At 43.0% G+C, this 15,455-nt stretch overlaps 1 protein-coding gene across 1 annotated transcript in view; it reads right to left on the bottom strand.

Moving 5' to 3' along the window:
* The window catches only part of aoc2 (amine oxidase copper containing 2), a 53,959-nt gene extending 43,965 nt beyond the window's left edge, over positions 1-9,994 (bottom strand). The window contains exon 1 of the mRNA XM_057817181.1: positions 8,421-9,994. Coding sequence (XP_057673164.1) covers positions 8,421-9,972 — 1,552 coding nt within the window. The 5' untranslated portion in view covers positions 9,973-9,994. The remainder of the gene's footprint in view (positions 1-8,420) is intronic.
* Between the last annotated feature and the right edge of the window lie 5,461 nt (positions 9,995-15,455).

The raw sequence follows: 15,455 nt of genomic DNA, 5'->3' as shown, positions 1-15,455 counted from the left end.
CATGCGGCCTCCCCATTTATAGCAAAATTGACCTGAAATGGTGCCATTTGTTTATCCTACATTTGTGCTGTACGAATTTTGGTTTGAGCTGTTATCGTTTTATAGATATTGAGATACTAATTTCAAGTGATGAAGTCAATCGCAGCGAGTCCGTCGCGGCTGACGAAGCGTACCAACTCTCTCAATAACATAGGAGTCTTCCAAGCTCAACCTCTGCTGCCACCTGCTGTCAATTCTGTTGTTGCCCAACATACCTCCTAGCATGCATTGCAGCGCTAAAGATGTATATAACAATCCAAATTCATATTCTGTGCTAATTATTTATTCAGTAACTGTTCTAGTTGTTTCATTAATCGTTAGTTATGGTATTTGGTAACACTTTATTTGACAGTGGTGCCAAGACTGTCATAAGACAATCACAGCATCAACGAATGCTTATAAAAGATGTAATTTAGTGTTGTCCGGCAAATTATCTCACTTTGAATGGATGTACAAGAGGTAGACATAAATGGAGTTAATGACATAATTTGTTAGATGACACTTAATGACATCTGTCATAAGCAATCAGTAATGCCCGTGATAGTGTCATGTTATAATTATGACGGTCCTATGACGCCACTGTCAAATAAAGTGTTTCCTATTAACCCAAATGAATCTAAAAATAAACCGCACTGGACTGTAAGCCGCAGGATTAAAAACGGAGGAAAAAAGTAGCAGTTTATAGTCCGAAAATTAATCACCCGGAATTAATATCTCAAGCCCCCAAATTCACTGCAAAATGGACTGATTCATTTTTTTGGGACTTTTTTTACCCTTCATGGGTCATTACCTTATCCTGGTGGTGGGGTTTGTGTGTCCCAATGATCCTAGGAGCTATTTTGTCTGGGGCTTTGTGCCCCTGGCAGGGTCACCCATGGCAAACAGGACCTAGGTGAGGGACCAGACAAAGAATGACTCAAAAGACCTTCTATGACGAGTACGAACATTGACTTATGAATTCCCTCGCCCGGACACGGATCAGCGGGTCCCCTCTCTGGAGCTAGGCCTGGAGGTGGGGCACAATGGCGAGCGCCTGGTGGCCGGGCTTGCACCCATGGGGTCGGGCCGGGCACAGCCCGAAGAGGTAACGTGGGTTCTCCTTTCCATGGGCTCACCACTTGTGGGAGGGGCCAAGAAGGTTGGGTGCATAGAATTTTGGGTGGCAGCCAAAGGAGAGGTCCTTGGTGATTGGATCCCCGGCTGCAGAAGCTGACTTTTGGGACGTGGAATGTCACCTCTCTGGTTGGGAACAAGCCCGAGCTTGTGCCTGAGGTTGAGAAATTCCGACTCGATGTAGTCGGGCTCACCTCCACACACGACTTGGGCTCTGGTACCAGTCCTCTCGAGATGGGTTCCACTATTCCACTCTGGAGTTGCCCATGGTGGGAGGCGACGAGCAGGTGTGGGCATGCTTATTGCTCCCCCGACTCGCCGCCTGTACATTGGGGTTCAACCTGGTGGACGAGAGGGTAGCCTCCCTCCACCTTCGGGTGGGGGGACGGGTCCTAACTGTTGTTTGTGTTTATGCACCAAACCACAGTTCAGAGTACCCTTTCTGGAGTCCTTGGAGGGGGCCCTGGAGAGTGCTCCTTCTGGGGAATTTCTCGTTCTGCTGGGGGACGTCAATGCTCACGTCGGCAATGACAGTGAAACCTGGAGGGGCGTGATTGGAAAGAACGGCCCCCCTGATCAGAACCCGAGCAGTGTTCTATTGTTGGACTTCTGCGCTCGTCGCGGATTGTCGATAATGAACACCATTTTCAAGCATAAGGGTGTTCATATGTGCACTTGGCACCAGGACACCCTAGGCCGTAGTTTGATGATCGATTTTATATTCGTGTCATCGGACTTGAGGCCGCATGTCTTGGACACTCGAGTGAAGAGAGGGGCGGAGCTGTCAACCGATCACCACCCAGTGGTGAGTTGGCTCCGATGGTAGGGGAAGATGTCGGTCTGGCCCGGCAGACCCAAACGTTTTGTGAGGGTTTGCTGGGAACGCCTGGCGGAGTCCCCTGTCCGGAGGAGTTTCAACTCCGATCTCCGGCAGAGCTTCTCCCATGTCCAGGGAGAGGTGGGAGACATTGAGTCCAAATGGACCATGTTTCGCACCTCTATCGCTGAAACGGCCGACCGAAGCTGCGGTCGCAAGGTGGTCGGTGCCTGTCGTGGGGGCAATCCCAGAACCCACTGGTGGACAGCATCGGTGAGGAATGCCATCAAGCTGAAGAAGGAGTCCTATCGCGCCTTTTTGGCCTGCGGGACTCCAGAGGCAGCTGATGGGTATCGGCTGGCAAAGCGGCACGCGGCTCGGGTGGTCACTGAAGCGAAAACCCAGGCATGGGAGGAGTTCGATGAGGCCATGGTGAACGACTTCCGGACAGCTTCAAAGAAATTTTGGTCCACAATCGGGCGTCTCAGGAGAGGAAAGCAGTGCACCACCAACACGGTGTATAGTGTGGATGGGGCGCTGCTGAACTCAACCAGGGATGTTGTGAGTCGGTGGGCCGAATAGTTTGAAGACCTCCTCAATCCCACCAACACGGCTTCCCATGAGGAAGCAGAGCTTGGGGACTCCGAGGCGGGTCATCCTATCTCTGGGGTTGAAGTCAATGGGGTGGTTAAAAAGCTCCTCAGTGGCAAAGCCCCCGGGGGTGGATGAGATCCGCCCGGAGTTTCTAAAGGCTCTGGATGTTGTGCGGTTGTCTTGGTTGACACGCCTCTGTTGCCCCCGTGACCCAACCTCGGATAAGCGGGAGAAAATGGATGGATGGATCTTTTTTTTCTTTTTTTGTTGCGACCACTGAAACTATGGCACGACTGTGATGACCAATGCATTTTACTTTTGTTTCTTTTAGCATTTGGCCAAATATAGTAATACTGCTGTTATTTTCTGAGAATTTGCCCCTGGGAGTGATCTATAACAGTTGTTTCCGAGAGAGCGGGAAACGACAATAACTGCCAAGAAGTCATACATTGTAATATTCCGAGAGAAAAGTCAGAAAATTAATGAGATTTAAGTCATAATATTATGAGAGTTAAATCATACATTGTTAATTTACCAGATTAAAATTGTAATTTGCAAGAGAAAAATCATTATAGTAAGAGATTAAAGTCGTTTTGTTGCTTATCTTTATACCACGTGAATTGCAAGTTGGTATAACGGGCTGTGCAAACACAAAACTGCTTTGGGCGTAATATTAGAGATTGAAGTAATATTGGGAGAAAAAAGTCAAAAAATGGTGATATTAAAGTCGTTATATGACTTATTTTTACCTTACGTGAACCAGAAGTTATCCGAGGTCCACAGACTGCAACTTTTGAACTGGCTCAACAGACTGAAATCTGTTGGCTTTGTGTTTGTATGTCTTGTATTCCTGCCAGGATCTCAACTGTGTTCATCCAAACATTCCCAGGTTTCACACTGAATGAGTAAAAATAAAGATTTAGAGGTTGAAATACTTTTTTGTTTGTTCATTTGATTCCTGTTGATAAAACTTTTATGAAAATGACTTTATATTGTTCATATGAGCAAAGGGCGTCAAACTTATTTTGGTTCACAGGCCACATTTATTGCAATTTGATGTTGGCCGGACCAGTTTATTCCCGGCCAAATAAATGAACTCACTGTCTACTACTAATGGCGCTCGACGTCCAAGTAGCAGAGTGCAGTTGTGCATGCACTTGATAACACAAATCACAAATCCACAGTTTTGTTGCAGCTCAATCATCTTCACTTTCACATCCTCCTCCTCCCTGACTCTGCTCTGAACACCTGTCATTAATCTCCACACCTGCCTACACTCCGCAATCAACTGCCTGCCACTATAAGCGACGGGTCTGCACATACAGTATGGTGAAGTGCTACAGGCCACTCACTTGACCAACTTTGTGATTTATTGAATCTTCCTTTTTCACAGCAACGCCAAGCCATCTCGGCCTCCCAACTCTGTCGAGAGATCTGCGGTGCAACCACTTCTCACCAATTTCATTTTTTTACTTTGCTTAATAAACACGCCCTCAAGCTCCTTCTCATTTCTGACTCCTCATTACTAGGCTTTTGGGTCACATCCTCCAGCCACCAAAACAGGTTGTACAGCACCAGTGTCGAAATAAAATCAAGTGATTTTGTATGTACAGTATGAATGAGCTACAACGTGCCTGTCAGGCAGAACAACATCAGATAGGACCTCCTGGTGGGCCGTTTCTTTAATACGACTGTATTAGTACTGCAACGATTAATATATTTACTCGAGTAATTCGATTAGAAAAAAAGCATCGAATGAAATTATGCTGCTTTGAGGATTCGTTTAATAGCGTACCGCACGGATGCTATTTTTAGACCGTACATCGCCATCTTAACCCGGAAGTGGGTCAACATGGACACGCCCTCAATTACAACTCATGTTATTACTCCTTGTTTTCTGCCGGTAATCTTTCAAAAAAGAACATGCAGAGTAAACACTGCTGCTATGGATATTGTAGAAACGACTCTAGACATTACGACATAGGAAGGATGTTTTCTTCATACGTTTCCCAAAACCAAAAACTCGGAGGAAAAAAAAGTGAAGAATGGATCAGCTTGTTTAACGCCAGCAAGGTGAAGCCATTCACCTTCATATGGAGTAAACATTTTGTTGGGGGCCATGGTCCTACAGAGGACGAAGAGGTAAGCCATTATGATATTTTTACTTATTTTTTAGCGTGGGGTTTTGTTGTGCTGCTTCTGTCTGACAATGAATGACCTAAAAGAAATTAAAATGGTATCTGAATGCCACTGTTGTTACCTTTTCTGTTGAAAAAAAAAACAACTTTAGTAAGGGGAAGTGAAAATAGGTTATAGAATTAAGATTTGTTATCAATGAAAAAAGTAAAAGTGTTCGTTGGCTGTCACTGAGTAGCATTTGCGATCGCTACACAAAAATAGCAATGTAAACTAGAAACTGCAATTTCGGGAGAAATTACACCTTGGTCTTTCCTCTGTGGAGATACAGATCTTAGCCCCACTCAGGTCTATCAATAGAATGGATCATAATGCCAGTCAATGGCACAAAACAAAGTAAAAGCCATTAGAAATGAATGGGAGAAGTGGACGTCCATGGACGTCAATGGCGGCACCCTTCATAATTGTTAATGGAATCGGGGAAGTTTGGGGGACACGTCCTATTGATATCGAGTCATTTTCTGTTGATTTGGGGGGGGGGGGTCCCATTGAAAATGAATGGGAAAAAATTTGGACGTCCATGGACGTCAGTGGTATCAATTTACATAGGCGTCAATGGAATCCAAGTACATAGGCATCAATAGAATGAAAAAACATGATTAAAAGCCATTAGAAATGAATGGGAAATTTGGACGTCCATGGCCGTCAATGGCGGCACCCTTCATAAGCGTCAATGTAATTGGGGAAGTTTGGGGGACACGTCCTATTGATATCTAGTCATTTTCTGTTGATTTGGGGAAAAAAAAAAAAAAAAATTCCCATTGAAAATGAATGGGAAAAATTTTGGACGTCAATTGTATCAACTTACATCAGCGTCAATGGAATCCAAGTACATTGGCATCAATAGAATGAACAAACATGAAGAAATGCCATTGGAAATGAATGGGAAGTTTGGAAGTCCATGGACGTCAATGGCATCATCCTCCATAAGCGGCAATGCAATCGGGGACATTTGGGAGACACGTCCTATTGATATCTAGTCATTTTCTGTTGATTTGGGGGAAAAAAAAAAAAAAATTCCCATTGAAAATGAATGGGAAAAATTTTGGACGTCCATGGACGTCAATGGTATCAACTTACATAAGCGTCAATGGATACAAAGTACATTGGCATCAATAGAATGAACAAACATGAAGAAATGCCATTGGAAATGAATAGGAAGTTTGGACGTCCATGAACGTCAATGGCATCACCCTCCATAAGCGGCAATGCAATCGGGGACATTTGGGGTACACGTCCTTTTGATATCTAGTCATTTTCTGTTGATTTGGGGGGGGGGAATTCCCATTGAAAATGAATGGGAAAAATTTTGGACGTCCATGGACGTCAATGGTATCAACTTACATAAGTGTCAATGGAATCCAAGTACATTGGCATCAATAGAATGAACAAACATGAAGACGTGTCCCCCAAACTTCCCCAGTTCCATTGAAGGGTGCCGCAATTGACTTCCATGGACGTCCAAAATTTTTCCCATTTATTTTCAATGGGGAAAAAACTAAATTTCCCCAAATCAACAGAAAATGACCACATATTAATAGGACGTATACCCCAAACGTCCCCAACTCCATTGACGCTTATGGGGGGTGCTGCCATTGACGTCCATGGACGTCCAAAATTTTTCCCATACATTTTCAATAGGAATTTTTTTCCCCCCAAAATCAAAAGAAAATGACCAGATATCAATAGGACGTGTCCCCCAAACTTCCCCAATTACATTGACGCTTATGAAGGGTGCCGCCATTGACGGCCATGGACGTCCAAATTTCCCATTCATTTCTAATGGCTTTTAATCATGTTTTTTCATTCTATTGATGCCAATGTACTTGGATTCCATTGACGCCTATGTAAGTTGATACCAGTGACGTCCATGGAGGTCCAAATTTTTTCCCATTCATTTTCAATGGGAATTTTTTTTTCTCCCCCAAATCAACAGAAAATGACTCGATATCAATAGGACGTGTCCCCCAAACTTCCCCAATTCCATTAACAATTATGAAGGGTGCCGCCATTGACGTCCATGGACGTCCAATTCTCCCAATCATTTCTAATGGCTTTTACTTTGTTTAGTGCCATTGACTGGCATTATGGTCCATTCTATTGATAGACCTGAGTGGGGCTAAGATCTGTATCTCCACAGAGGAAAGACCAAGGTGTAATTTCTCCCGAAATTGCAGTTTCTAGTTACTCTCTGACGTAAGACAACCAGAGGATGTGATATATAAGAAAGACTGGGCATATGGTGGTAAAGGATAGCTTGTTGAAGCACGAGAACGTCATTGTCAGTGGCGTACGGAAAAAGGTGTGGGTCAGGTAGGCTCTTGTTCAGCCCTCGACACTCAAGCCATCTCTTTAACTGAACATTTTGTATGTTCTTCCACATCTTTACCAGTGAATTTGGCACTAGGGACATCATTTTCGGGCAGAACTGGTAGGTTTAGCTCAGTCAACATCTCGTTCGTACACTATTTGCATGCATTTACTATTAAGGAAAAATGGGAGGTTGACCCGCTTAGCCACAATTGCTAACGTCGTGAATATTAATGAGCAAAAGTGACTAGTTGCTTGCGGTATGCCATTAGAGTGGCGTTGTAATGGTTTGTTTCGAAAGTGTTGCATCTGGTTTTATTGATTTGGGTGGATACACTGCCCTCTAGTGGCAACAGTGAATATGCTGGAACTCGTCTAACAGCAGCATAATCCAGCTGCTCCCTGTTAAGACCAACATAAGGTATGTTTTTGTTTGAGCTAATATTTGTTTATGCATTCGTAATTTAGTTTAAAAGTGAATTTTGAATTTTTTTCGCGGGAATATGTGTTTGAACGATTTGTAAAGAACTTTGTAAAAAAAAAAAAAAAAAAAATTTAAGTTGGCATTTTATAGCATTTAAGCTAGCTGCCTTTTGCTATGCCAATAAGTCAATTGTTCTTTCGTTATACTAACATCCTCTGCTTTTCCCTTCAGGGGTCGCCACAGCAAATCAATTTTCTCCATGATCTAAACTTTCATATAAATATACATACATATCGTTTGAGGCTAAGCTCAGGTATTTTTAAATGCGTTTATTGCTCTTGCGAAATGAAAGTGCAATTCTGCATGGTTTGAAGAAACACTCATGAATTCTATTTTGTGTTTGCATTCAATGCTCTTTTGAAAGTGCAATCTCAGAAAGCCAAAATAAGTATTATTGCAGGCATTAAACACTTGTCTTTTTTTTTACATTTAAAATCTGTTCTGCAAAGCATTAAATGTTTGTCATTCGATGACTTGATTATTCGAACTAACTAATCAATAGATTAATCAATTACTGAAATAATCGATAGCTGCGGCCCTAGACTGTTTGACAACCCTGATATAGGCTTGATTTTAAAATTTTAGAATTTTCAGGTGGTGGTCATTGCAATACGTTTTCCTCCGCTCAAAAGGGATTGGGAACAAAAAAAGGGAACAAACACAGGGGAAACAAGGGACCCTTTTGTTATCACGGCATCCAAGCAAAATAATCTCTTAAATTTGTATTTGGCTCATAAGAGCATGCCCGTTAATAAATTTAGACGGTTAAGTGTACCTGAAATGCGAACAGAACGTAAAAAGCTGGGTCATTTATCCTATTTCGACGACTTCCTTTTAGTTTTCCATATAAGGCAACTTCACACTCACCCAACACGTCCAAATCCACTTTGAAGTTGATGAAGTGCGTGTGGATGTTCCCCAGGACATTTTTTGCCACCTGGTGGCCGTGTTTCAAACTGCCGTCCACCAGATAAGAAGACGAGATGTAACCCGTGGCGTGCACCTTGGCTTCGACAGCTCCACTTTGATAGAAGATGAAATCCCACATGTAATCGTAGTTTCCTATAGCAGTGATTGTTCTGAACACCAAAGCGCTGTTGACCAAGCCCCCGTAACTATTGGAGAAAAAGTCAGCAAAGTGCCTCCGCAGAGGCTGACCAAAGTTGTGTTCGAATATACAAATGCAATTCCTGTATCTGACAGGTAATTTCACGTCGATGTAGCGGTACGTCTCCACGTAAGTGGCTTCGTGGGGGCAATCGGTGCCGCGGACCAGTTCGTGCGCGAAACGGCCGATGCCGATGCTGGAGTCCAAAAACTTGGTGATAATCATCCCGGGCGTCACTGAGCCGTACACTGACATGGCTTCCTGTACACTCAACTCATACGCAATCCTCTCTCCCTTGAAGCGCACGTCGAACACCCGCATCCCAGTGAGAGTACTTAACCCAAAAGAAAAGCTCCAGTCCAAGTAGAGGACGTGGTTCCCGTTGACGCTGAAGCGTTTCCCATCTGTGTAGTACTGCAAAGGGCTCAGCTGCAGAGGCTTGCGCTTGGGCTTCAAAGAGCTATAATCCACCCCCTCATTGTAAATTATTCTTTTCACGGATCCTGCGTCATATTTCTGTTGAAGTTCCGCCACGGTGTCGAAATACTGACCGTTATAATAAAGTTTCTCCACTTGCCATTTGGATTCGTTGACGCTCTCGTGATTGACGAGAATCTCGAAACCCACCGGGTGGATGTACATGCCGCTCATGTCTCTGAAGAAAGACATCCATGTTTTCCTGTCCCCCGATCGCACCCCGCGTGGCATTTGCTCGAAGATGTTTATCTTCTTGCCGGCACCAAAACTTTCGTTCATGAGCTTCTGCAGTTTGGAGAAGACTTCTTGCCGCAGAAACTTTAACAACAAGTCATACTCCCCGACGGTAACCGTGCGCGCGTTAATAGGCAGCTCTGTTTTGTACTTCTTCTTGGTGACATCCTTATGATAAGTAGGCTTCGGTAGAGGGCCTACCACATATTCCTTAATGTAACCCATGGATCCGTGAAAGACAACCACGGTGGCTTCGCGCACTGGCTTGGAACCCATTCCGTCCAAGTAAGACAATACCTCCGCTTTCCTGGGCAGGGAAAGCTCTATTAAGAACAAAAAGTTCTCTGAGGGCTTCGTGAGCTGCCTGGTTGATATATTCAATTCCTTCTGGCTCCGCATGTACTGTTGGACCTGCAAATATTCATCCTGAGTGAGATCCGCAAACACGCGGCTGCGCGCGTCGTGTTTGCCTTTCAGATGATGAGCGGGCTGAGAGGAACATTTAGGTACCCTGTTTGAGTAGATGCCGATCAAAATTATATTCAAAAGAAGAGAGACGAGGACAAACAGAAAAAGGGCCCATTTCACTAAGGAGTTCATCTTTTGTCCTATGTGTGGTTGGAGAAAATGAGAAGTACTGAGGGGCGAGGGAAAGATTTTGTGTTCCCCGAAAGTCTGCTGGCCCCTCCCATTTTGCATGGAACCCTGCCTCTACGAACTGCGGTGACGTGAGCCGCGTTTTCGAAATAAGTGGTCAAGCCAGCTGCACTTTCTTTTTAGTTGTCTTTCTCTTTCAGGTTTTACCGCACAGAGACAGACAACGTATGTGGGTTGCTTAAACTTTAAAAATAAAATCATGACTCTGACGTCAAGTAGAAGTGTAGTCGACGTGCTCGTCTGAGGCCAGGGCACAACAGCCAGTTTAAGCGGGGGGGAGACCAGGGGCGCCACTAGGTTTTAGGATCGGGGGGGCTTAGGCCCCAGGAGTTACACAGGATGTAAATGAACTTAGCGTAATTTATGTATACAGTGGGGAGAACAAGTATTTGATACACTGCCAATGCGAAAACCCATTGGCAGTGTATCAAATACTTGTTCAATACAGAAATCTCAGACATCAAGGAATGGTCGAGATTTTCTTTTTCATATATTTACCCTTTTAAGCGACCCCCCCCCCCCCCCCAACTTTTCTTTGTTTGGATCGATTATCTATCATCTAACATATCGGAGAAAATGCGACAGTAACAAAACAAAAAAATACAATTAAGCGATAGTTATGAGGTAGATATCTGTGACTTTTTTACAGACACCATTTTTTTCATTGTGACGTCATATGTTTAAAAGTTTAAAATATGCAAGTGAATAATTTTTCAAAGTTGTTTTTTTTTAAGGAAATATTAGACATCAATTAATGATTCTAAGTTAAATATGACAGACATTTTGAATAATAAATATAACTAGGCCTGCAAGCAGGACTGAACGGGCCCTCGCAGTTTGGCGTAACTCGGACGCCACGCAAACTCGGACGGCATGCAGGTCGGGGTGGTGGCAGACAGCCCCCCTCTATATCTGCCAGGTTATGACTGTTCAAAATGTGTGGAGAGAAAAATGGTGACAGTCATAATCACTTTTCTTTTGGACCCTTCTGCTTTACCCAAACCTCAATAATTTTCATCAGCCATCTCAACACATGTCTTAAGGCTTCCCTTATGCAGGTTTGATGTTGATTGATTTTTTTCCCCTTAGAGGAGGAGTGTGTCCCGTAAAATAGGGCATTTCCTGTTTCCATTAGGAGGCGCCAGGCACAATTTGTAATATTTCAATCCAGTCCTGTTCAGGCTGGGATACCTCACACACATGCCAGATTTAAAATAGATTGAACGTTGTATGAGGGAGTTATTAGAAATTTTCCGAATTTGATGTTTTGCCGAAAAAATGGACGACTTTGGCACCCCGCCCAGGTCAGGCCCGTGAATGAAAACACACCATTTTGATAACTTAAGATTTCATATGCCTCATGAACAGTCTCGCCAATTTTGAGTAGGTTTCAACTAACTCCCGAGGCGCTAAGGTCTCCAATGTGCACCCTGTAAATCGATAAAAATTTCACATTCAATCCAAAATAACCGATTTCCTGTTGGGTTTGGAATATCCGTGCAAGAGACTTTTTGGAGCAGTTTTGCACAACGTATCGACTGCCCAAATTGCGTCACTCTACGTTGAAAAAACCTAAATGGAGAGGCCTTTTTGAAAATTTCAAGGGGGCTCCACTGAGCCATTTTGTTACATATTTTTGTAACGTTCCAAGATTATCAAAATTTACACAAAGCCGCATGTATGTGCAAAATTTGGTGAGTTTTCGTGCATGTTCAGGCCTCCAAATGTAAACTGTACTATAAATCGATAAAAATTTCACATTCGATCCAAAATACCCGATTTCCTGTTGGATTTGGAAAATGGGTGCAAGAGACTTTTTGGAGCAGTTTTGCATAAGATATGGACTCCCCAAATTTCATTGCTCTACGTTGAAAAAACCCAATAGGAGAGGCCTTTTTAAAAACTTCTTTCTGTCGCCACTAGTTGGCATTGTAGAGTTGATGCAAATGACCCCTACAAGACCCTTCAGGGTATGACTCTCAACAAGCATGGGAAGTTTGGGGCAGATATGTTGTATATCTTCCAAGTTATGACTGTTTTTGGCGAGATACAATATTGACAGTCATTTTCACTTTCCTGTTGGACCCTTCTGCTTCAACCAAACCTCAATATTTTTCATCAGGCACCTGAACACATGTCTTAAGGCTCTCCTGATGCAGGTTTGAGGTCAACTGATTTTTTTCCCCTGGGGGAGGAGCCTGTCTCGTAAAGAAGGGCATTTCCTGTTCCCACTAGGGGGCGCCAGGCCTAATGGGTAATATTTCAATGCAGTCGTGTTCAGGCTGGGAGTTCTCATATACATACTAGATATGAAAAAGATTGAACTTTGTATCACAGAGTTTTTAATCATTTTCTGAATTTGGTGTTTTGCCTAAAAAATGGCCGACTTTGGGACCACGCCCAGGTCAGACCCTTGAACGAAAACTCACCATTTTGAAAACTTAAGATATCATATGTCTCCTGAATAGTCTGACCAATTTTGAAGACGGTCCAACTATTTCCCTCGGCGACAAGGTCTCAAATGTAAATCGATAAAATTTGACATTTGATCCAAAATTTCCGACTTCCAACTTCGTATTTGATACACTGCCAATGGGTTTTCCCATTGGCGGTGTATCAAATACTTGTTCTCCCCACTGTATGTATATATATATATATATATACTTGTTCTCCCCACTGTGTATATATATATATATATATATATATATATATATATATATATATATATATATATATATATATATATATATACTTGTTCTCCCCACTGTATATATATATATATATGGGGGTGCACATAAGTGGTCCGCATGCGCGCATGCGCACTGGAAGTAGACAAACGCGCTGGCCCTCAACGGCTTCCATACGCTTTTGCGTACCGATGGCTGACCACTGTATTTGCGGCGGACACGAGAAAATATCTTCTCGAAATGTCGAAGAGGCAGGCCACACTGAGTAATTACTTCCGTGTTCCCCCACCCCCGTCAAAAGACAGACAGACGACAGAGACGTCACCGGAGCTACCGAAAAAAAGGACTTTTGCTGAAAAGTGGCTACAGGAGGTACCAATGCTAGAAGCATATGATGCTCGTACAGAAATGCGGTACAAAATGTGCCGTGAGAATCCCAATGTCGCCGATAAGAGCAGCGCATTTTATGTAGGGTCAAAGAATTTCAGCCATCCAAACTTTGAAAAACACAAAAAAAACAGCGAGTATGTGGCAATTAGGCAAACTATCGATGTCAGACAGTACCCCACTCGCCCTATGGACAAGCGGCGGAATGGGGCGGAATAAAGGTGATGAACAGCGACATGCACTGACAAATGTGTTTTTGCTCGCATTTTACAAAGCTAAACATGCACGTTCAATGAGGTCTTATGAGGAGGACATCCCACTTTTAAAAAGGCTTGGAGGTAATGTGGGAGCCGCATAATGCCCTTTATTTTGAATTTGTGCTTTTATGTTTAATTCTTTACATTTCACTTCACAGTAATGGCAATTTTGTTGTGTCAGTTGATGTTAATCCAGCATTAATTGTGAATATAATTAATTAAAGTTAATTGGCTCTAAGTAAAACTTGTCATAAATTTATCGCATCAGGCGGGTCATGTTTCAAGCTCAATGAGGACCAAGTCACATCTCCAGGTCCTCCTCTGAGAACCTGGGCAAAAAAAAATATGTGCACCCCTGTGTATATAAATATATATTGATGGTAGATCGGGGCACAGTTGACTTGTCTTTGTTGATTTACAGTTGTCTTCTCTGCTATAATAATAACCAACACTGCCCCGTGTTCAATACAAAACCCTCCTACCACAACAAAACAAGTAGGAACTAATATTCACATAGGAACTAAAGATATACAACATAAAATATACAATATACACTCACCGGCCACTTTATTAGGTACACCTGTCCAACTTCTCGTTAACACTTAATTTCTAATCAGCCAATCACATGGCGGCAACTTAATGCATTTAGGCATCTAGACATGGTTTAAGACAATCTCCTGCAGTTCAAACCGAGCATCAGTATGGGGAAGAAAGGTGATTTGAGTGACTTTGAACGTGGCATGGTTGTTGGTGCCAGAAGGGCTGGTCTACTGCTAATCTCCTGGGATTTTCACGCATAACCATCTCTAGGGTTTACAGAGAATTGTCCGAAAAAGAAAAAATATCCAGTGAGCGGCAGTTCTGTGGGCGGAAATGCCTTGTTGATGCCAGAGGTCAGAGGAGAATGGCCAGACTGGTTCGAGCTGATAGAAAGGCAAAAGTGACTCAAATAACCACCCGTTACAACCAAGGTAGGCAGAAGATCATCTCTGAACGCACAGTACGTAGAACTTTGAGGAAGATGGGCTACAGCAGCAGAGGACCACGCCGGGTGCCACTCCTTTCAGCTAAGAACAGGAAACTGAGGCTACAGTTTGCACAAGCTCATCGAAATTGGACAATATTTGATTGGAAAAACGTTGCCTGGTCTGATGAGTCTCGATTTCTGCTGCGACATTCGGATGGTAGGGTCAGAATTTGGCGTCAACAACATGAAAGCATGGATCCATCCTGCCTTGTATCAGTGGTTCAGGCTGGTGGTGGTGGTGTAATGGTGTGAGGAATATTTTCTTGGCACTCTTTGGGCCCCTTGGTACCAACTGAGCATCGTTGGAATGCCCCAGCCTACCTGAGTATTGTTGCTGACCATGTCCATCCCTTTATGACCACAATGTACCCAACTTCTGATGGCTACTTTCAGCAGGATAATGCGCCATGTCATAAAGCTGGAATCATCTCAGACTGGTTTCTTGAACATGACAATGAGTTTACTGTACTCAAAGGCCTCCACAGTCACCAGATCTCAATTCAATAGAGCATCTTTGGGATGTGGTGGAACGGGAAATTCCCATCATGGATGTGCAGCCGACAAATCTGCACCAATTGTGTGATGCCATCATGTCAATATGGACCAAACTCTCTGAGGAATGCTTCCAGCACTTTGTTTAATCTATGCCACGGAGAATTGAAGCAGTTCTGAAGGCAAAAGGGGGTCCAACCCGTTACTAGCATGGTGTACCTAATAAAGTGGTCGGTGAGTGTAAGTGAATACTACATCACACTTGTAAAATATAAACACATAATATAATATAATATAAAATAAATAATAGCCCATTTAAATAAATTGAAATGAGCTAAAACACCTGTAATTAAATAATACATAATAATACACAGATCCTGCTTACACAATTAAATTTATTAATTTCTGTGTGGCGCTTTAACTTGAGAAAATCCACCAATAAAGCTTTTGAAAACAGTTCATAAGATAAAAAATGATTCATTGAGGCATTTCATTTGTAAAATACATGTTAAAATCTTTGTCATTGGGATTGCTTTTCTCTTTAGCACAGGACTTCTTTTTTCTTCTTTCTTTCAG

This window comes from Corythoichthys intestinalis, chromosome 16 (genome assembly GCF_030265065.1).
Source record: "Corythoichthys intestinalis isolate RoL2023-P3 chromosome 16, ASM3026506v1, whole genome shotgun sequence".
Classification (NCBI taxonomy): Eukaryota; Metazoa; Chordata; class Actinopteri; order Syngnathiformes; family Syngnathidae; genus Corythoichthys; species Corythoichthys intestinalis.
The sequence above is the reverse complement of the archived record's forward strand: the minus strand, read 5'-3'. Positions and strand labels throughout refer to the sequence as shown.